Source organism: Hirundo rustica, chromosome 2, assembly GCF_015227805.2.
Source record: "Hirundo rustica isolate bHirRus1 chromosome 2, bHirRus1.pri.v3, whole genome shotgun sequence".
Taxonomy (NCBI): domain Eukaryota; kingdom Metazoa; phylum Chordata; class Aves; order Passeriformes; family Hirundinidae; genus Hirundo; species Hirundo rustica.
Genome location: NC_053451.1, coordinates 4,205,479 through 4,229,844, shown reverse-complemented (window position 1 = coordinate 4,229,844; position 24,366 = coordinate 4,205,479). Strand labels below are relative to the sequence as shown.

The 24,366-nt window shown below is 40.7% G+C and overlaps 1 protein-coding gene across 1 annotated transcript in view; it reads right to left on the bottom strand.

The window, feature by feature from the left end:
* CRYBG3 (crystallin beta-gamma domain containing 3) overlaps positions 1–24,366 on the bottom strand; it is an 80,391-nt gene that overhangs the window by 37,157 nt on the left and 18,868 nt on the right. Inside the window, exons 3-6 of the mRNA XM_040057209.2 lie at positions 17,774–18,201; positions 2,223–6,642; positions 1,185–1,232; positions 719–831 (exon numbers count right to left, since the gene is read on the bottom strand). Coding sequence (XP_039913143.1) covers positions 719–831; positions 1,185–1,232; positions 2,223–6,642; positions 17,774–18,201 — 5,009 coding nt within the window. The remainder of the gene's footprint in view (positions 1–718; positions 832–1,184; positions 1,233–2,222; positions 6,643–17,773; positions 18,202–24,366) is intronic.

Sequence of the window (24,366 nt, the reverse complement as noted above, 5' to 3'; positions counted from 1 at the left end):
AAGAATATATTAACCCTCACATCAAAACGTGCCCTGTTCAGGCAGACACTATAAAAGGCATAAAACATACTAATAATGGCATTCAGCATTTCTTAGGATGTGAAAGGAATGTATGCAAAACCACACAAGGCTGTCTCAAAACTGCATAAATGTGACGTGCTTGGCTGACAGTCAGAAACATTCCCTGTAAGCTCCATCAATTAAATTCCAATCCAACAACTGACACAGACACAGACCAGCTTCCCAAAGCAAACTTAAAGGTCCTTGTAGACATGCTTCTGTATCCACATTCCTTTCAATGCCACATTAAAACTAGAAGCTGAGAATGTTCATTTGATGGTCCTTTTGCAACAGCTATTGTATAATGAAACTGAACTGTAAAAATCCACCATTTTTTTTTTTAATACACATATTCCTAGTCATGATTATGGCTGCACTGGCTCAGCACTTCAGGCAAGAGCCCTAAATTCACTTGTGGCTCTATTAGAAACTTTCTGTTTGAAGCTAGCTCCCAGGAGAAACAAGATCTTTTTTTTCTAGTGCAGCATTTAAAGCCTTGTTTAGTGCTTTTTGATTGGTATCAGTCTAATTATAAAGCAAGAAAAAGACACTACTGCAGATGGGACATGTGTCACAAATAAAAGAAATAAAAATACAAGAGAAACACACACGCGGTCTTTTGGAAAGACTCTGTTTAAATATGACCTGGATTTCTTACCATCCTCTAATTATCCTAAGTACTGTTCCAATGGGAAAGATCCACGACGAAGCATCTAGCACATCAGAATGAACTTGTTTACTTTTGTTGCCACAAGTATCATAAATAATAATCTGAAACAATACACAATGCATGCAAATGAGGGCCCATTTCAACACCGAGCACAGAGAGTTATTTTTTGCTTGCAATTTGTGCCCACTCAACTGAGAGGCTACACAGTTTCTTCCTTTATGAAACACTCTGCTCGATGAAAACAACAATTTCTGACAAAGACAGCAAAATTACTAGTGGCAGGATTTTAAATAATATATTCTCGCTATTAGCATGGGGAAGCACATGCTATTAATACATTAAAATATAGAAAAATTAGACTAACAACTTCAGATGTTTTCCATTCAAAAAATTACAGTGATGACAAAATTATTCCATGTATCATATTGACTGAAGTGACACAAACTCTGCTTACCTTCCCCGGTCTCGGGTTGTATTTGAGACTTGCCCTGTCAATGAGGTTCTGAAATTAAAAGGACATGGCAAACAACTATTAACAACTACAACAGTGGCACAAAGCACAGGCAGGTTATTCTGGGTCCACCATTCCTGTACATGCACACAACTGTTGTTAGTAGAAAAAAACAAGATTTGTTTCACTGCCATACAGAGCTGGTGTAAATTATTTAACAGGGTCAACCAGCAGAAAGCAGCATGTGCTAGAAAGGAAGAGCTGTTATGGAAGTTATAACTTTTACAAATGTATTACCCCTTCCCAGCAAACAATAAACTGCATTTCTTAACAGAGAGAAGAAAAGATATATCTAACACAGACTGGAGTATTCCCAACATCGTGGAAAGACTTCTTCACACTTGGTCTATGTGGCACTTTCAGATTCTAAACATGGGAAGAACTGTTTCCATACCCTCATTTGCCATTGATTCAAGCAAATTTTAAAAAAAGAAATGTTAATCTATGGAAGCAGCTATATTATTTACTTACTAATTGAGCTATAGTTTGTAGAAGACACTGTGAGCAAACAATCAAAGAGCCCAATAAGCTGATATTTATATTTTATTTTTTGGACGAGGCAGCTCTATTAATCTCAGAAGTGAAAGAAATAAAAGAACAATATTCATATAAAAGGCAATTCCATCATCTTCAGGTTGAAACACCCTTAACATCGAAAACTCTGCCTTGTGCTATTATAGAGGCTTTTTATTATGCATACTTCCCTATTTTACCTTCTGTTCACATACTCTGCTTTACAGCTGAATCACTTTCATCTGTGTGCTGAACCAAGACTGTTATCCTACAAAAATTATTTTATCAGAAGACTTTTTTTTAAAAAAACTATGACATAAAAAAGCCTAATAACTTCTGTCAAAAAGCTTTGATTAATTTTATGATAAAAAAAATTAATTAAAAGGTAGCAAGGAGGATAGGGAGGCAGCAACTTTGAATCTGGGCTAACCACTTTGACTATAAACATCATGTGACATGACATCTTACCGCCGACAATTCTCCCAGTTTTGGCACGGCGTTGTCTCGAAACCAATGAATCTTTGGCTGCAGCATATCCTGGAGAATGCTTCCAAACCTGGTCCCCTTTTCAGAAGAGCCTGCTCTGGCAGATTTCAAGTACTGGTAGTACACACTTGTAGGAGGCTGTGCCACTGCAGCATCAGCTTTCTCTGGAACTGGTTTACAAAGTGTCTGACTGGGAGAACAGACATTTGGAAACTGCTCTGGTGAGTCAAGCTGTTCTTTTGAAAGAAGAAACGAGTGTTCAAGAAAAGATCTGCTTTTGTCACTTGATGGAGGGGTTGCTTTAAAATTCTCTCTGCACTGACTGGGAAGGCAGCTGTCTTCTCTCTCAACATCAAGAATATTTTCCTTGTATGAAGATTCTTCCTCCTCTTCCTCCACCCCGTTCTCCTCGTCCTCCTCCTCCTCGCTGAAGCGAGCAGTGAACTGCAAGCGCTCGGACACCGACTGGAGGAGGGAGAGCACAGAAGTGTGGTCAGAGTTGTCTTTGGAGGCTCCCTCAGGACGGCTTTCTGGAGACACGTCCGTGGACAGCAGATCTTCCTGGGAGCTGTCGTCCTCGTAGATGGGAGACAAAGAGAAAGGATAAACTCTGTAGCGCTTGGCCTCCACACTCAGGAATGACTCCGAGCCTCGGCTCTCTGCTGCTCCCTTCACCTTGCTGTCCTGCCCATAAAGACAGACTGACTCCTCATTCCTTGCTGTATCATGCCTTAGATGATCTGTATCAGTTGAAGGCAAATCAGAAGGAGAAAGGGAACCAGCCTGCACCTCATCAGTCGAGACAGATTTGCTCTCAGTTTGAAGAGCACCTTCGTAAATGATGGTAAAAGAACTGTTCTCCCACTGTTCAATTAGTGGAGAAGAGGCCAGAAGTTCTGCTGGTTCCTTCATGCCATTTTCTTCAAGCTGATAATTTCTCTCCATGTCTTGACCCTTCATTGCCTGCTTCAGATTCTCATTATTTTGGACAAAGACTTCAGGTACCACAGACTGTGTATCTAATCCAGTAGTAACCTCTGCTCCCTCATTTGCCTCTTCTGCCAGTTCCTCTTCACTCTCTGCTGCCTTTGAATTCTGTAAGGTTCCTTTTACTTGTACAGGTACTTCCTCTGCAGCCTCTTTCCCACAGTGTTCGTACAGACTGTCCTCTGCATTGCTTTCCAGAGACATCCAAGGGCTGCTTTTATCTTTGGAGTCACTCTGCAGGCCGACACACTCTTCACCACACATAAAAGATGACAAATTAACATTTACAGCTGGTAGCAGCGTGCACTCTGACATATTTGTATTATTGCATGAACCTTTTAACTGCAATGGCAAAAGCATTTCTTCAGTCACGGGAGCATCTCTATGTATAAAATGTAAAGTTCCATCAGATTTTCTACTTATTGCTGATACTTTGCCACACATTTCTGCTGCAGCCAGGTGGTCACACACCGTTCCATTGTGCCACTCTTTTGCTGGTGTCAGAAGATCTATTTCTGGCCTTGCTAAACTGCCAGAGGGAAGAAATCCATTTGTTTGACAAGTAATTGCATTATTTGGTACCTTTTCATCTCTTTGGGGCCAACCTATGCCATTTTCCATACCATCTGGAAGCAAAGGAGGACCTGAGCAATCTGCCCTTTCACAGTTGACAGCTACAGTCTGAGTTTCATCCATCTCTGTTGATTCCTGGGTGTTAGCGGGAAACTTCATATCCAGGCTGAAAGTCTTCGGCATTTCAGCCCCAGGTTTAGGCTGAACCTTTCCAGAAAGCCTTTCCCTCTCCGGGCCTTGCTGCTGACTGGATGCCAGTTTTTGTATGGCTGAGGTAATGACCCCATCAACTGTTTCCTTTGCTTTTAGCGCTAGTGCCCTATGTAGGTCAATTTTATCAGGGATGCAAGAGAGTATCTTTTCATCTTGATTATTTGTATCCACTCTCTCATTTCCTGCAAACGAAGATGAGGCTCCTCCACCGGTCTCATTAAAATCTTTTAATGACAGCACAGTTGACTGGATTTCTCCTGCTGCCAGCTGTACACTTTCAACACTCTGATAATTTGCAATATCTGTATTTATTAAACTATCCTCGCTCCCACAAAGCTGGCAGACACCAAAGCCTTCATTTGCTATTATTTCTTCTGTAGCCAAATGTAAAACCAAGTTCACTATTTCTTCAGCTTTCTTCAGCAAAACAGCAGCATCTGGGAAAGGAGAACATTCTTGTCCCTCCACATCAGTATCTCCCCATCCTTTCCCAGAACAGAGACCATTTGCCTGGGCAGGTGCAGCAGCTTTTTGGCCAGAAGGGGCTTCCAAAGGAGAAGAAGCACCAAGAATCACCCGTCCCACAGCATCCTTGCACGTGGTCTCAGAACGGGCAGACTCAGATGCAGCTTCCCAAGATTTCAAGGGACAGATGGGTGATGGCATTGCCTCTGCCAGGACACTACTGTCAGCCTGTTGTGTGGAGAAGGTCTCATCTGCCCCATCACTAGTTCTGTGACTGGAAGAATTACTGTTCCCCTGAGCAGTGCTGGACATCTCCAAGGCAGAAATAGGAAGGTTGGAGGCTTCTCTGGATACCAGAGGAGGAGAAGTGGGCCTGGAGATGCAAACAACCTCTGCATCTACTCCATCAGCAGAGCTATCAAGCATAGGAGGAGTAATCTCAGGTTCCAGAGAATTTGCTGGGCACAAAGTTCTCAGGTCTCCTGAGCAAGGTGGTCCCTCGGTCATCCTGTTCACAGGGATTATTCTCCCAGACTCTGCAGCTGGAAAAATAAAGCCGTCCTTTTCAGAAGCAGCAATCTGGCCATTTTCAGAGTTAGTGGCAGAAGGAAACATTTTTCCTTCTTTGTCACATGAAGAATCAATTACTGTGGGTGATAGCCTAGGCTTATTGCTGTTTTCCTTCTTGGAAGAAAAATTAATACACCTATTTTCAGAAACAGGTGGAGATTCAGAAATTAAGTCTACATCATCGTTTTCAAGGCTGAAAGCAGAATGGTTGGTCAAAGGCTTTCCTTCAGACCTCAAGGCAGAATGAGGAACCATCACAGAGGTAGACTTGTGGGCTGGAAGCACTGTCAGCTCATCAAAATTAGTTTTCACACTTTGACACCCATGCGCACATGGTGACACGCTGGCAAGCCCTTCCACTGCAACCTCGGACAAAACCTTCATTGTTTCCTCACTCCCCATTCCTGGACAAGGAAAACCAGTCTGCTGCGTGGCAGTACCCTCAGAGTTCTCCACATGGATTAACCTGTGACCATTGTGTACATGCACTGCCTTCCCTGACTCACTCAGTTCTTCATTACAAGTCTCCCTGCCCACGACTGTATCTTCATCATGTCCAATAAATGACACTGAAGCAGTTAGATTGCCTGTGGCCAAGCACTTTCCTCCTTTGGATTCCATGCTGAGTGAAGTAAGTATTTGTTCATTAAAAGGAAAAAGAACAGTAGCAGGAAAGTTCTGTGGATTTTGCTCTCTTTCCACAGCTGTCACAATTTTCTGTGCATCACCATTTCTTGGATCACCATCCTTATTGTCACTCCTGGTGTGCTGATCTGCTTTCTGCTGAAATGTAATGGTATTGAAATGAAGCCTCTGGACATCCAATGTTTGCTCTGAATGATTATCCACTTGATTACAGCAAAATTCTCCCTTCCCCACCTGCAGCTCTTCAATAACTGTCTTGCTTTTTGACTTGGGTGAAAGTAAACAATCATCCTGTATTTCTTTTGAGGACTCCTTATTACCCGCTCTACTAAAATAATTTTCTTTATCAAAGTTAGAAGTGTCTTTTTTGTCTGTCTGAAACAAAGTTTCTGCTTCTCCTGGCAGTCCATCATCTTTTCCAACCAAATCGTTTGTAGAACTGACTTTAAGGGAATGAGTACTCTGGGAAGAGGAATTAGTTAGGATCCCATTGTTTCTACCACTAAATGGCAATAATGAATCTAGTGAACATGTCCTTTTAACTTTGGTTGCAGCTAAAGCAGGTGTATATCTTAAATGTAGCTCATGACACGATTCAGTGTGTGAAGTTGTGGCCTTTGCAGTTCTTTCATGTTTACCTCTGCCCAAGCAATGCTGCGCTTTATCAGATAGTTTGCTTCCCACTTTAACTGCAGAAGAATTTAATATGGCATCATTTTGGTGATCTTCACCCTCATCTCTTCCATTTTCTTCTATTAGGCATCCTGATTTCACAGACAGACTTGTTTGGACTTCTCCATTTTCTCTGACTGTTGAAGCATTTCTGTTCTCAGGACTTTCTTCTCCTTTTCCAATTTCTGATTGACTTCTCAGGAGCTGCCTGATCCTCGCAGAACCCCGATACGTTGCGTACGTGACTGCGGGTGCTTCTGGCTTCCGTCGTGTCTGCCTGGAAGAAGGACCATCAATATCAGCAAGGACAGACAATAAATTGCTGGTATGATAATAAAGCTTAGCACTAGCTGTAGATGATGTAAAAAATACTGTTTCCCTCCACAGGTTAGCACAAACTGCAGATTGCACTCAACACTATTTTTCCTCCTCCTTCTGCTAAATACAGGTTCATGTGGCAAATGATATGGACACCACCTCTTACCAAAAAAGCCAACACAATCTGTAAGTAGAAAAAGTAGATGTTGGCTTAACCAACTTATATCATTTATTTTCTACCAGATGAGGGAATTACTACTGATAAGTGTCACTGCAAGGCAACATTTACAGAGACAGGGATAATCATCCTGTTTTGAAGATGTTTGATCCTTCTAAAGCATGTCTGCACATAACTGAAGAAAATTTACTGTACTGTTGTGCATTAAAATATTGAATTGAAATTTAAACTTTTACCCAAGCTCTCAACATATTGTCAAAAAAAACAGGATGAGGAGTAACAAAACATGTGGGGAAAAAAAGAAAGTATATAATAGGGAATGTTTTTTTGAACCACAGGGTAGTAAGGAAAGAGATTGAATGGAGAATGGGTAAGAATGAAGACTCTTGGAATGCTGGAGGGAATACCAAAATGGGGAAACTAGAAATGCGACAAGGAATTGGTGGATCTAGCCATTCATTAATCTTAAATTTAGCAGCAAAAAAACCCCCAAAAACCAGTAAATGCAAAAATGAAGAAATTAAAGAATCACCACAGAGGAATTGTAATCCTGCTCCTTCACTGATTTTTCTTGGAAAAGTTCAGAGCCTGTCACTTTCAATTTTCTGAAGAAGTGTTTTTTCTCCTTTCTTAAAACTAGGAGACATCACAGATACTCACCTTTCTTTCAAATGCTTCTCTCTTTTCCCCCTATTTTTCTGCCTGTTAAAGAATTCTTGCAAAAATCAGTCACTGCCAGCTTTACCATTCTTCACCTTGAGACAAAGTAGATGCTCAGACTAGACTTAAACTCCCTTCTGCTTCAGCCTCCGCTTAAACTAAGATGAAGCCCTTTTAAAGTCTGCCCTATATCTGATAAGACAGTGAATGCTGGAATCAGCCACTCACCTGTCTGGGAAATTGTCATACTCATTTCAGAAGACTCTCTTGGGCAAAAATAATGACAACTAAAAAAGGTGTTGGCTCAGATTTTGATTTCCAATATAAAAGCATTCCAATATACAAAAATAGCTTCTAAAAGGTTTTTGCACCTTCTCCCATTCATTCAATTTGTTTAGAAGTTGTTACAGCTCTAGAGTTGAGAACAAATAAATTAAGTGAGAGATAAAAAATACATTTACTAAGGAAAGTGAAATATTTGAGTATCATTGAGTAACTGTAACTTCAAATCTCATCTGCATGGATTCTGAGTATATATTCTCTCAAAAGAAACATGAGAATATTAAAATGGAGTGGATTCACCAATCTAAAAATAGAATTTCTTTTCTGTCAAGATTTTAGAGGCCAGGATTCTTACTTAAGTATTAAATTTATTTTCAAGAGAGAACTTAATGCTATTTAAAATCACAAGTAAAGAATACACACAGAGTACAAGTGAACTAAATGTGAAATTATTCATATTCATAAACATTAAAAAAGAAATATAAACAGTCATTTAGATGCATGTTTTACGTTGTCAGGTACCTTTAGGCTAATGCCAAAATATATTAACATGGGAATTTAGACTTTGCGAGAACTTGAAATTTCAGTTTGTGTTGGGATTAAATTCACTGTCATCTCTGATGGAGCAAAATCTCAATATAGGGTTTGTTGGCCAGGTATATTAAGTCACAGAGGAAATAGGAAAGTCCTGTATAAATAGCACAGCTGCCAACTTGCCAAGCTAGATGCCTACATTTAGCATTCTATAGCACCAGTTTAGTTTCCAGAGATACCAGCAGTGGTAGCTGCTAAACATCACACACTCCATTTGTTAAAATGGCTGACTGGAGGATTCATGACCCTCCAAAGAAACATAAACATAAACATTTCAGAGTGAAAAAAAAAAACCCAAAACACAGCAGAGAAAAAAAAAAAAATTTCCACAGAAAATTTTATTCTAATATTTTCTAAAACTCCAGAGATCCTACAAATGTGAGGGGAAGGATCTGCTGAGTTCTGCAGCACAGTATATTTACTCAGCATCAGTCATACTAAAAATAAGTCTTAAGAATGTAAGACCTGATCATGCTCTCATTCAGAATTAACCTCGCTGAGTAACCTTTCCTGCTTTAAGCTTTTACAAACTCCAGCAGCTCCTCTATACTTTGGCCAACCTCAAAAATAAAAGTTGGCCTACAAGCGCCCTGAATCCAGACAAAATTTCTTTTAAGAAAACAAGCAGAACACATATTGGCAGCATTTCTCAAGAAGAAAAGGAGTTTTATGGATTCTTGAACAGATCAACTGTAATAACATGTTCGAAGTGAGCATATAAATGGCATTGCAGGATGCCAAACACTCATTTCTACCAAAACCAAGGCATGACTATGAATAAAGAGCTTGACAATAATTAGCTTTTATTTTAAGTGCTTTTTTATGTCATGGTTGATATTTTTGCATGATATGCAGCGGGGAGAATTCAGATTTATGTACAAACATGTGGCGAGAACAAGTATTTCAGAAGAAACCTGGAACATGCCTTTCCACTAGTCTCCCATACCCAACTTTGCCTTCGAATTTTTCATGTGAACTCAGAAATTCTGAAACCCGAAGTGTCCAGCTATGGGATGAATAGGTAAATTTTACAGAAGGGATGCCAAGGAGAACCCAGCATGATCAGGTTCTATATTGACACTGATTGGAGCTACATATCCCCCCAAACCATTATTTGTAGAGATGGTCAGATAAAAAAACGCACTCAGCAGCTTTCTTCGCCTATGTGGCGACCTTTATAATTTCTCCCAATTATTTTGCTCTCTGTCTTCTGAGGGAATTTTACGCTCCGATTGATCAGTTTGAAGTCATCAAGATGTCGAGCCATTTGCCCTTCAGAGAATTGTGCACAAATCCAATCCTGAGGAACACTGGCTCCAGCCCTGCTCCAGCTGCAGAGCCCCAGCCTGTGCCAGTGTCTCCCAACACCAAGCTCTGCTCCTGCAGGCTTCACTCCACCAAGACTTTCGTCAGTGAGCTCTATTTTCAGCCAGAGCCAACCTCTCCTCATAAGACAAGGCAACTTCAGGGTCTCTGACCTTTGATAAAGAAATTGCTGCTCAGGATATTATAAAAAATTTTGCCAGCAGACCTTTTAGTCCTAATACATTTCCTTTCAGAGCTCTCTGAACGCTCCCATGCAACAACAAGACATTTAAAAAATGAAAACCCACGTTCCTATGCTCCTACCAGCAACTCAGCTGCAAGTCTTATGAAACAAATTTAGAAGCAGGCTGTGACACACAAAAAAAAAATCTTCTGAAAGTGTCACTAGAGACTTGTTTTATTTCTGATCACCAAAAAGAATGTCAGCTCAAAACTTACCTTAAAAACTCTTTGCAAAAATTTTTTTCAGCTCATGTGAGGATGCAGATGAAAGCCTGATTATACAAAGAATCCAGTGTGCATTCTGTCACATATTTCAAATAGTAGAAGAGTCCTTCTTTCCTGTCCTCACAGGAAGCTATTCATTTCCCTATAAAGCCTTAAATCAGTTTCAACAAAAGACTTTGACAGCAACAAGAGAGGATGTCAACATGAGTTACGTTAAATTGGTCAAAAGTAGGTGCTTGTAGATATTTCTTCTATTGTGCAAAAGAGATAAAAAGTTAAAGGAGAAATAACTCAAAGAGGAGAAGGGAACATGTTCTGACATCTTATATGACAGACATCTTGTATAACTTGCCCAAGTGGCAGTGGTTATAAAACAGTGTTGTTGACTTGGAAGGCCAGAAGCAGGAGGAAACCTGCTACCTTAAATGCCTCATTCCAGTGCACCCATTGAGAACACATTGTTTGCATTTTTTCAAGTGTTTGCCATCGAGGTGTCAAGCCCTCCTACCCTGTTGGTACCATACAATAATGCAGGAAGAAGAGAGCCCTGTACATTTTCCAAAAGTTGGAGGAAGACCACACAGGCTGATAGAGCATCTCAGGCTGCTGGCAGCGCAGCTCATTTGCCCAGCAGGGCACTGCTGCCCAGCCTGCCTCTCTCAAAACATGCCATGGGGAATTTTCCCCTCATACCTCACTCTTCCAGATATTTTCTTCCCAGTCCAGCAGTCTGCTGCTTTTACAATCATATTCATGCATGGTTCCCCCAATCTCTTCTCACAGACCCCACAGAGGGAGCTACCAGAGGGATATGCAGGTTACAGGCTGAAAATCACTGATCTAGATTTGGTACTTGTGGCTGCTGCCTACTCCTCTCTGACCATCTTAAAATTACACTGTAGCTTACTTTCATTTCTTTCCGCTTAGCTTTTATTCCACTGTATATTTAACTGGCAGCTTTTAAAAAAAACTATGTTAAGGTACTTCATCTGGAAACAACTGTCTTAAAGTCACTTTGAAACACCTGGTGGAATCTAGCTTACTCAGCTGGTTTCTATGCTCATGTAAGATACTAATAAATGGAAAAAATTAAAGACTTGCTGGATAAAAAGACACTGTGGGCTAGCTGAAGAGTCGCCACACACAACTTAGATGAAAGAAAATTTTTTTAGCCAGAGGGGATAGCTTCATGATTTAAATCTGAAATACATAGTGTCCTGGGACATCATAATGTATGTTTGAAAAGGTCAAAAGTTTGACTGAACAAAGTGATTTACACGCAGTTGATTCTGCAGGAAATTTCAAAGCTAATGTTCCATAAGGACAACTAAGAGTCAACGACAATTTTAATAAAAGCAAACGCAGTGTCTGTGACCTTGGAAGGAATGTTTTTCCTTTCCCTTGCCCTTTAGGGTGGTACCTCCTGATTATCTGCCACTTCTGGGAAAACATATTCTTTGAGTCTGAAGAAGAGAGCACACATCAAGGCTGACCCAAAACACCAGAGGCTGTGAGACCAAGACCAGCACAGAGAGCGTGGGATCACTCCTAGCTCTTCCTTGCCCTATTTCCCCAGTACCTGGTAGCAGCAGCCAGCCTTCCTACCCCATACCTGTGGGAACCATTCTCACCTGCTGTCCCTCCCTTGTCCTCTATCACACTCAGGGATTCAGGTGCCTGGGACTTGCCTCTCCCAGGGAGCAGGACAAGCAGAGCTGCTGCTGCTTCTCATTGCTATGCAGGAGCTGGGGACAGCAGTGAGGTGTCCCCTTAGATTCTCATCTGAAGGCCGAAGAAAGCCACTCCTCTTGGCCTCTTCTGAGATGTAATGAAGAATCAAAGCCAGGCAGCCCTTTATTCACTTCAAGCAAGAGTGTAGCTTCAGGTGTGGTAGAGAAAGCAAAGGGTTTGACGCAGGTGAATACAACGCACAGCTGAACAACCCTACTGGAAAAAAAAGTTCAGTGGAGAAAACAATCCAGCGAATTAGTTTCTGACTTTATTTAGCTCAATTTTGCATCACACATCTGTTAAGAATTACTCTTAAATGTTTCATTCTTCAGAAACACAAAAAATCTTTGCTTTGGCATCAACAAGACCCTTTCCTCTGGACCACATCCCATCTCTGGGTAGGCAGCCCTTCTCTGGCAGGTAGAGAAATGCTTTGGGGTCTGCATTTCTCCCACAGCACAGCCCTGAGCGTGACCATCCTCCACAGCTCACCCAGGAAATCAGGGGCAGGATGATCCTGCTCCTTCCCTGGGACAGCGTTGTAATTTTGGGTGGTATTTGGCTGACCTGGAAGTGTGGAGTAAGCTGCCGGAAGCTGCCCGGGTAGTTTATGCCCCTCTCAAGTGGCAGCAGGTCACTCTCAGCAATGACTCCACGTCCACCTGAGCACCAGCAACTGAACCACACTGCACTTCCATGGCCAGAAAGCCATCAAAAGATCAACAAATCAACACCAACAAATGCAGGAGCAGCAGCTTCCCCAATCCTCCTCAGGAATTACCTGATGAGACTGCTGCTTGGAATTACGTGATGAATTTCTGTTCATTTACTCTTGATTTTCTGCCAAAGACATCTATAGGGGAAGATGAATGCTGCTGCTACTGACTGAAATCAAAACCACAATACACAACGATCCATCAGACAAATTAAGGGCTGTGTTTTGTTATCACCACAAGCCTGCCTCTGACAAGCAACACAAAAGAGAATTACAAGCTCTGAAACAAACCTATTAACCAAAATTATGAAGGATTTTATCAGATGCATTTCTATCAAAATAAAAGGGCAGGATTTGCTGACAGTAGCAAGGTGGGAAATACTAATTGCTAACACTAATATACACCAATTAGATGTACAGCAACAGGTTTACTTGACTTAAAATTTAATTTAAAAACCCCATTCCCTCACAAAACCCAATAATGTATAATACAGTAGAACTGTAATTGGACTGAAATTTCTTTTTCCTTAAGGGTACCTCCCTTCTGAATGAAATTGCTTGCAATGCTCTCGCTAAATAATTACTATTACCTGGCTTTTAGTAGGGTGTGAAATATAATTGAATGTTTTGAACATCTGCTTTTGAAATCACCTCCCCTCCCCTGTTCTACCTACAGTTAGAAAATCCTTGCAGTTGTGGGGTTCAGAGTTCTTTCTCACTTCCAAATCTACGAAGTTCATAACACAAGGAAGAAGACAGGATCTTAAAAGTACCTTGTTGAACTGGGGCATTAGTGTCTTAACCAGGATTATTTAATCAAAACATTCCGAATAGGTACAATTTTGATTTTTGCCTCTTCAGCCACGTTCAACGAGGCAATAAGGCTCCTCCTTGCTGAACTCCAGAACAAGATGTGAAGTTTCACAAAGCACTATTGTTCTGCACACCACTATTTGCAACATCCACTTATTGTTACTGGATGTTACAAAAAAAAAAAACCAACAAAACAACAAAACCAAACAACCAAAAAGCTACTGGAAGATAGACAAATGGCAAACAGTTAACAGAACAGGTCTGGGTCATTAGCCTTTGGGGCAGGAGGAAAGGAAAACACCAAAGTGTTGTCCCCAGTCACCTGCATGAGGTACCACCCATTACCACCACTGGGATTCTTGAGAAGATGGCATGTATTCACTGCAGGAAGTCCATTCTCAATTTTGAAGCCAAATCATTGCTTTTTAGTGACAAGCAATCCATACGAAAATGAAAGAAAGATAATTGGGTAAACTTCTGTTTTATATTTGTCACCTATTTTTATTAAATCATCATCTCTCTCATGTAGACTTTGCGCAATGAGAAATGAGGTGAAGTGCACCCCCACTGGTTTTATTTTTAGGGCTTATTTCATCAATTAAAGGTTGGCTTTTAACATCACTAAGGAGTGCAAAGGCCAAGACTGAACACAAAGTTTTCACTTTTATAACTACCAGTCAGCCACAGGGGACTATTCTACCCAAAAGCTGCCATCTTACCTAAGTAAGAGGGGTTTTCTACACTAAGTAGCAGATGCCCTTTTTTGCAATCACTTGCTCCCCTTCACTTCTACAAGGCAAAGAAGCCTTCAACCATCCCAGAGAAATGGAAGACTAAGAGATGAAATAACTGGAGACTTAGCCCAACTCTCCTCACCCATCCTCTGTGCTGCAATTATTGTCAGTAATTGTCATCTAGAGACTTAGCCAAATTTATCATGGTTTTGTCTTTTGTGCTCCTCCTTTACCACTTGCCACTGTTGAGATTAAAGGAGCAAAAGCCTTTGAGGTACAAATTACCTGAGCCAAACAGCCAGGGTGACAGAGGAATAATGTGACCTACACATTTTGTCCCTCAAAAACACGTACTCCACAGACTGAGCTCATGAATTCCACTTTCCTTGGCTCAAGGCCTGGAAACTCGAGTCTTTACCAAATGCCAGACCTCCCACTGAGGGCAAAATTAACCTCAGTTTACAGGTCAGAGCACTCTGATATCCTTGTATTTCAACAAATATTGCTTTAAGGATATGAGGAGAATGAGGTTGTCTGAGTAGAGGCATCTGAGACCATTTGGTAGGTTTTTAAAATCTGAAAGGTTGTTTGGTTTAGGCTTTCTTTTTTATACAACTCTAATGGGGATTATGCAATCTAACAACCATCCCTCTTCCACTTATCACTGCAACCTCCTCAACAACCACAGACAGTCCCTAACACAGTATTTCACGGTAGTTTAGAATTAAAAAATTCATTTATGTCTTCCTCATGACAAAGGAAACTGCTCTAAGATTAATAATGCAGTGGTCACAAAGATTTGTAAAGCTCTCTGCTACATCCTGCCTCTACAGGAAAAGCTAAAATTGCAGTTTAATTCAATAATCAATACCTTTGGCTTTAAATGGCTCACTAGCACGTCTCACATGACTTTTAGGACTCAATCACTTTTAGGTTCACATCATCTTTGCTCTTCATGGTTTCCACACCTTCCTGTTGCTTTGTGCTACATCTTTACCCCTTCTCCCCATTATTCCTCCTGCTTGTAGAACCCACTGTCGAGAAGATTCCTTAGCCAGCTGGCAGCAACCAAGAGCATTTTTACAGTTCAGCTATGCTAATTGAACACAGGCTAGTTAATATATTTAGTAAAAAGCCCAGCTAGTACTGGAAAGAATAAACTACTCTACATCCTTTAAACTTTTATAAACTAAAAGAGAACAAATCCAGCATGACCACGTCCATAAAAGAAAAAAAACAGTTATCCTTACAAAAAAACCCCCAGATATTCAAACTTTTTAGAAAGGTAAACAATGCAGGCCTCTGCTTCCCTGCAGTCACTCTAATTTTTCTTTACTAATTGCTTCAGAAGAGCAGTTCACTTTGTGTGGTCAGGCAGAGAAAAACCTAATTAAAGTTACACAGAGATTGTCTAACTTGTTAGTATCCCAAGCCAAAAAGGGCAGAATGTACACTGTACTTTTGAGAATGAGCGTAAAAGGACATAGACTGGTTTAATGTTTGCCCTAATTTACAACAGCTACAATGAAAAATAAATACAATTTTTCTTCCATTTAAAAAAGTTATTTTCCATGGAAAAGCTGCGTTCTGTACACAGGCCAACCCACGCTTACCTCCAAACTAGCAACACACATTCGTTCATGGTTGCCTAGCCATGAGACACGTGAATTCTACTGAAAAAAATCGACACTGGTTTGCAAAGGTTATCTAACAATACAGGATAATGTCAAAGGACGGTCAATTGAAAAATCCAACTGTAACTTTGACTTTAGGAAAACAAAAATAACTCAAAATTTTTTTGCACAGAGTGAAGAGGTCACCTCATTGAGTTAACACCCACACTTTCAAAACTCTGCAAACTTTGATAAATGCCTTATTTTATTAATCTATATTTTTATGAAGATTTTGCAAGAAGAAAAAAGGGAATGAGATCCATCTTACCCTGTAAATTGTGCATACACATAGAAGGACATACTACAGAAACAGCAAATAGCAGCAAGAGACTGATGCAGCAATCCAGCCTGTCCAACAGGTTTTAGGGAATACAGTTTGCTCAGGAACTAGAGTAGAATAGCACCATGTTCCTGGGCTCTCCAGGGAACAACTAAGGGGAGGAAAACTTTTCTCCTACATTGATCAAAGCAGTGGTGGTGCTGAGCTGCAATTTGGAAAAAGCACAGTCAGATGGGTGATATCATGATAAGAGTCTCGGATAAAAACCAGTCAACCACGCCACAGACTAAACTGGAGTGCTCATGAGAACACAACTATTATTACTATTTACTACTATTACTACTATATCTTGAAGGTGGAAATACAGTTTTAACTTCACCTAAATAGGTATCATATAATCTATTCATATCCTGACAGCCACTGCATTTATAAATAATAGTAACATAAAGCTATTAGCAACAAAAATAACATAAAGCCTCAAATCGTTATTCTGCCAAATAGCAGGTACGGGCAGAGTGCTGGAGACATCCCCAGTATGGAAATGGAAGTCAATAAACAGCTGTTTTGGATACCTCTGACCTCCTACACGGAGATGAAACATTTCACATGCCACCAATAAACAGATTGGGCACAACTCAAATTAATAAAAAAAAAATTAGAAGAAGAAAAGGTGTTTCTTCTGAGTCCATCCTCCCATTCTACAATGCGAGCAGGAGCACTGTGATAGACTTATTGGTTACTCCAAATCGCTACTTTCTGTCAAATTTGAAATAAATATTCTGAGCCATACTGAAAGCCTGAGTCATCATCACTTGCAGATGCACTGCCCATAAACAAGTCCATGTTCTACACACCCATCAAAAACTGGACAGGCACCACAGGCAAACATTCACGCCTAACTCCAAATCTGTGCTGTGCTCGCCCACATGTAGCCAAATCTTCAATGTAACAGCTACAAATGATTTCAGAAAACTAATATTTATGTTTATGACAGTCATAAAAGATTTTGTAATACACAATGTTGACCACAGCCAGCGTTTTAACTTCTACTCTTGAACACCCAATGGTGCCCTTGCCACCACTTTTTTTTTTTTAATCTTCTTTTAAAAATACTACAGGACTATAAAGAATGCTTCATGTTTGGTCTAATTGAAGTTGATTGCTTTACATAACCTTTTTTATTTCACATCACAGGAAAAACCCAAAGAACTAGGGGAAAAAAAATCACATAAGCAATAATCACCCAGTCAAATAAACTAGGAAAGATAATTTAAAAGTGAGAAAATCTTACTTGCAGAAGTAAAATTATTGAACTACTGATATATAAAAAAGACAAACATTCAAGCCTTTATACAGGCCATAATATGGATAGAAATAAGATCTTTACATTTCTTTTTTTTTTTCCTTAACGTATTTTAAGTGCCACATCTAGTCATGAGACTTCTAAACAACTTCAAAGTTATATTTTGTTGCAGTTGACTTCTCCCCTTCTCATTTATTTAGGCCAGCTGCTACTGTAGTTTTGCACAAAGTCCCGTCAGGGACACTCAGACCACCCCTAGAAATGACAGACATTTCTCATCCAGTCGGCAGAACTTGGTCACCATAGTTCTGTACACAAACATCAACATACTTAATTATAAATTATAAAACTTACTTTTCTGTATCTGAGGATTGTTTCCAGCCTCCTTGAAGATCCAGTCTGGTATCTTTCCCAGTATTATTTAAGATGGCATCATCTTTGTTTACGGAATCCTCTTTTTTCCTAGCTGTAGGCTCTTCAATTTTCGGGTGCTTTGGCCGCGTGTCCTTTGGAAAGGTATTTGTGCTCTGTAAATCCTTTTCACATCTGTTGGGTTCATCTTGGAAGGTAGAGGGTTTAGATTCTACCAAAGAAGATTTTGTTGCAATATTAAATAAGCTTCCAAGAAAATGAAAAAAGCCTTCTCGGGGTTGCTTGTCTTTATCTGATGTTTTGATTCCAGGAGTCAAACTAGGAAGGCTGTTAGCCTTTTTCAGCTCCTCCTGGATTTCAGACTTGCTAAGTTCTTCTGTGGAATGGTTCTTCTCTTCATTTTGACAAGCCTAAGATAAATAGAAAAAGCACATAAAGATGATGGTTCCTATCATTTTCATACATTCCCAGATTCTTTGATTTTAATTTGCTCCTATGCATTGTATTCCTTTCAGATTTGTCATTTAAAAATGTTAAAGCCCACTGCTTGCTGCCTTCTCTTTTTGTACCAAAGAGGTCTCTATTCCACAAAAAGTAAGAAGGACAAACACAGTCTAAAATATTCCCAAAGCAGCTGCAGTGGAAAAAAATACAGGACAGATGGCAACAATTACTTCAACTGGCATTAAAAACACAGGGAAGAAGCAAGGAACAGTTACTTCACACTTCAGACTAATCCCCTCAGAAAGCACAGTTTCACAAACAAACCTCCATGTGCTTGTGAGAACAGTTTTCAGCTTGCAAATCTGGGCAAAAACACCACAGCCAAACACAAACACACCATAGCCTGTTGCACTTCTGAAAAACTGAGGAGAAACAAGAACAGAATTGGGATAAAACAGACTCAACTCACATCCAGAGGTGAATCCTACATATTATCCTTAGCAATCTGATGGTGAACCCTCTGGCCAGCTCCCCTTCAACTGCACAGCAATTTCCAAATGGATTTGTTGTCTCCCACAGTCTCCAGCACTCAAATTGCCCAGTTTTCCACACAGCCAAAGTCCTACAGGGCACCACTCCTGCACCTCTGACCTTCTGAACTGCCTATCAGCCCTACAGGTGAACTGAAAAGAATGAGCACCAAGGCAGGGCTTCACCTCATTCAAGCCACATGTTCATTTCTTCCCTTCAGCTCAGCTGAGCATCCACACCCAGTGGCAAGGCAAGCTCCATTCCTCACCGATTTATGCCCTTGAATTTCTTTCGAGTCAGCTCCTCTCAGAGATCCAAGGACTGCTGTCCAAGTTCATGTTACTTCTGTCAAGACCATCTGCCCAAAATGATGATGCAACTTCACTGAAAGGCTTCACAAACATCACATGTAACCACATTTTCAGCTTACAGTCTGCAAATGGGTTTTTTTGCCCTAGACTAAAGTTTTCTGGGAAGCACCTCCCCCCATCCCCACCCTTTGCAGTAGGTGCCATAGGCTATTGCTGCCTATTTTATCTTTACAGTACAACCCTTGTAATTTCAATTCCTGATTCAACGGAGTTTATTAACACAGATTAAAGTTACCTCTGCTTTTCTCAGATGAAATCTATCCTGCTCAACAGGAGTGGGAAAGAACATGAACAAAAAGCCATATGCAAATTTGAGCTGTGTCAACAATACATTTGGATAAGAGTAATTGTTTCAAATTGGGCAATGCCTACCCATCCAATCTACACAGAAAACTACTATTTCCACTAGGTGACCAATCCTATTTCCACTTGAAGTAATCTTAAATAAGCCAGCAGGCTTATTTGTTAATAGGCCATCTAGGATCATGTTAATGATGCAAAAAGTGTTTTAATGAACTCAGCTTCATCCTTGGGGAACAGCAATTTCTTAAGATCTTTCAAGATATATTTAGTGATACTGAAGCAGTGGTCTTTAAACTTCAAGCAATGCTTTTCCACCCTTTAAATACAGAGCAGATGCAATTGCTTAGTATTAAGAGATGTATGTTTGAAAATGGAATTGTTTATGTGAGGATGGAAATTGAACAGCACTAATTCGTCCTTGAGAAATCCACACAACCTCCTTTTTCTTTGTACAGGCAAGACACTTGTAGAACCACACTGCACTTCTAAGTAAACTATTAAAAGTGGGCTAAATCAAACTCTGGCTTTTTTTCATCCACCTGTGACAAACCCCACCTGCTCCCCCACATACTGCACTGATCAACAGCTGATGCATCACAAAGGGGTGTAGTCACCCCTGTGGGATCAGAGATTTACCATTTTACATGTCAACTCTACCCAAACCCGCCCCTGGAAAAGAAGATGCCAACAGTGCAGCCTGCAGATGTGCCACAGCTCTGGCTCCTCTCTGCAGTGTTAGGCAAATTAACACCAGAGCCTGGAATTAATCTCTTGAATAATTAACTTTATCTCATAGGAGCTGGGTACTTTGCATAAGGAAATACGAAACAGAAACAAGAAAACAAAATAATTTCCAAAATTTGATGAGTGAATGATTCACCATGTCAGCTTCAAAGTTCTACTGTCATATTTTCTTCCTTCACTTTGACTAACACTTCAGCATTCTTCAATACCAGATTTTAATTCAACTTTAAGTGAAGGAGGGCATTTCTCCGTAGTTTTTGTACCATTCACACAGATTTGTCTAATCCAAAAGAGTACCTCAGAGCATGGAAATGCATGCAAATCTTAGACTTTTCTCTGCACAACCCTTTTAAGCCATAAACATTTATATTAACTATTAAAGCATCTATGAAGTTAACAACGAAATGCATTAACTATAAAAGAAATTGTTACATTAAAAACTTGACAACAGTTTAGTCTTATAAGTGTTTTTGTTTGTTGTTGTTTTGTTTGGTGGAGTTTTGCCCATTTCTTAAAACCATTTGTATTCAGAAACTAGTGGAGGGTTTGGGTTTTTTTCCTATTAGGAACTGAGACATCAAATATAGTTAAATCTCTACATGTGAAAGTCTTCTCCGAGCAGCTCTGAGACATAACACTTGTAAAGACTGTGCTGCTTATTTGTGAGCATAATTTATGCCCTGCTTGAAAAGCTGTTTTGTAGTCTCTGCTTCCAGAAACAGAAATCTATTTAGACTTTCCTTCCTCTTTAATCTTCCTTTCTTTACTTAACTTTTGGTAAATCAAAAGAACAGGAAGTTTTAATATGAAAGGGTCCTTCCATACCTTTAACCATAAATAGCGTCTTGCATGAAAAAAAGCCACAGAGAACATTTACACTGAGCTTATTTGAAGATCTATGTGGCTATTAAGTCCTAACGCAGAAACTATGCAAATCCTTCGTTCTTCCCTTCAATATAATCAATCCTACTCTCCATATATTCTCCCTCCTGCTCCACTTTGCTGTAACAGACAGCTTGAGCTATTGGTATTTCATCATTTGCACACAAAATCTCAATTCAAAGTCTGAAGCGCTGTTTAGGCATTATACAAACAGCACCGTTCCTGCCGCAGATTCTGAAGTTTGTATTTTGAGATGGAGCCATATTCAAATCACTGAGACGAAAGCACATGACTTTACGAAAGCCAGCAAGCCTCTAGCGCAGCAGGAGCCTTCAGGCACAAGTGCCTGATGAACACGCAGCACGGTGGCAATTCCACGAGCCAGTACCACAGAAACTTTCACTCATCATTCCCCATGCCTCTCTCCCAGCCTGTCTCTGACAGAAGCCCCCAGAGAACACTCAGGGCAAAAAAAAAAAAACCCAACAAAAAACCCAAAGCTAAGGGCGTAGGGTATACATAAAGTAGTCCCACCAGTTTTCCACAGTCAGGGTCTCTAGCTGACCTACCTGCCAGATCCCCTTTGAGATCCTGGCTGATGCAAGGAAAAAAATTTTCCCGCTACAGCGTTGTCTTTCTGCTCCTCTTGTAATGAACTGTCATCAGTCTTCCCCTTGCCTCCCCTTTCCCACTCTGTGAGCTTTCCTGCTTGTGACATGCTTCATGAAGCTTTAATTAGCTTTTAGTCCTTTGGCAACTCGTTCCTCCCGAGTTTCACTGGGCAGGCCCCGGGTAACCCGGCCTGACCTCGTAGCTGAACCGAGGCTGCACTGGATGGCATTCTGGGGTGCCTTCAACCTGAATTATCCCGTGGGCCTGTGCCCTGGCACGCAAGGAGGCTGGCGTGGCGGGGTGTGAAACAAGATGATCACTCCATCAGACTGAGGAGACCGCGGCCACGAGCGACACTGTGCCTGGGCACCGTGCTCCCGCTCCGCCGCACAGAAGCCTGGCGGCCGGGGCTCAGGAGACGAGCCCACGATGCCGCGTCTCAGGCAGGATTCTTATCCCGGCTGATTTATTCAGCGGCAGCCGAGGTGTGTTTTCCAGGCTCTAATCCACTCCTGGCTGCAGCACAGACATCCGCCCTCGGCCTAATTGCACCCTGGCAAGGCAGGCCCAGTGTGAACAGTGCCCCGAGGGGGCACAACAGCAGCCCGAGGAGGGAGCGCTCCACCGGGCTCGCCTCAGTTTCCCTCACCTCCTGCACCAGCAGGGAACAGCCACCCTTGAAAAGCGCCTTTTCCCAGAGCTGCGCGGCCGAAGCTTGAATCGCCGGAGGTTCTCAGTCAGCAAGGGCTACGTCCGTCTGCCAAAAATAGCACCTCTTTTATTGGCCTAACGAGCGAAATGAAAGCATTAACAGCATTAAAACACAGTTCTCCGTGAACAAAGCTTTAGCTTCCAGCCACAACTGCCAGGCATTTCGGATTTCCCTGCCCATGAATGAATGCCCATTACCAAGCAGGAGCTCTGGGAACATCCTGCCTCCTATACCGCTACCACCTCACCTCTCCGGCACTTCTGGGAGAAGATGGCCTGCCAGCAGAAATGTAGGATCATCACTAATTCACCCCAGGGACGTCCAACAAGTCATTTAACCCCAACATCCCGATTTACTCATCTGAGAAAGGGTCACGGCGCTAATTCCCGAATTTCTGTTCGCTGGCATTCAGAAATCATTTAATAGCTTCGGGCTGAAGTGTTGGGTGCACAAAGTAGCACATTTAGGCATTGCCACCTACAGTACAGGAAAATTAATCTTGTTCCTGGCCTTAGCTTTGACCTTTCAACACAACTGAGATGGCTGCATTTCATTTAACAATTATGAGCATCTCATTCAATTTGAACACTGACACAGTATATAAATTCTGTGTGCTAAGCAAAATCCAGAGTGATATAGCTGGGGCTGGTGGCAGGCTAGTTCATCCTCACATTAATGCATCATTAATGCAGGTTTTTCAGCAGATTTTCTTTCTCTGGGAGGTTAAAGCATCTTTGGTATAATCTCCCACTTTTTTTCAGTGAGTGGGACACACTAAGGTGCCTTAAATCCACATGTGAATAAAGGTTTTCTTTTTTGAAGTACTTTCAGGCTTTTGCAACCAACAGGAGGCAATACATATGGAAACCTAATGACAAACCATTGGACATAGTGAGACATAGATTAAGAATGAGACTTGTCTAAGGAAATTAGAATGGCATTAAGAAAGATCCAGGCAAAAGTACTATCAGATAGTAAAATGCACAGTAAGAAGCCCTAAAAGTCCACCATTGCTAGTGTTCATGAGACAAATGTTTTTAAAAAATACATGGTTAAAGTGGCTTTTTCCTATTTAAGCCAATAATTACAATGGTGGTGTAGAAGATATAAGGGAGGTCCACCACTGTAAAAAGCTATTTTGTCTTTACTAAAACATATCTTTTAACTAATGAGAGATAGCAAAACTCCCCAAAAGAAACCAAGAGTGACTTGGGGTTTTGGGGAAATTTAAGTTAAAGATGAACTCAGTACCTCTACAAATACCCCATTAACCTGAATAGTTCGGCTTTTTAATACTGTGAAGTTTTCCTTCCACATCCTCATTTCTCTGCTTGGTTTGACATGAAAAAAATCAGGTCATGGCAACCCCAGAAGACAAGAGTAACAAGAAAACTAATGAAATCATAGCATCTTCATAATCAGGAGTAAAAGTTAAACAACAGGAAGAGACTTTTAGTTAAACTACGTCGGTTTTGCATTTTTAAAAATAAACCTATTTAAAGTCAATGACTATTTAACATTTGGAAAGACAACTGCATCTGTTCAAAGTTCAGCACTAGGACTTTAAAAATTTGTTTATCCATTTGAATTCTTGAAACAGCAAGGAGTCATCCATGTATATTTAATTTGTCAGATGAGGAAAGAAAAGATGAAACAAACATTCTCTGATACTCTACAGTACTCTCCTAAAATCTGAGAAAGTATCCAGAGGTACACTCCCTGACAAGAACAACAGATAGTGATAAGAGTGAACATTTCAAACGAAAAGGTAGAAAAAAGGAGGCACAATCTGAAATAAAGTTTCTGCTAGGTCACCTTCACAGGGAATTTTAAACTCAGTGAAAGTCCTTTAGAATGACAAAATTAACTTTTTAATTTAAAAGTTTCTCTTCAGACCATTTGCAGAGCTGCTCAAAAATTTACCCTTCTGAATTTTCTCATTAAATTATTTTAAAGCTCTGATCAAAGATTAAAAA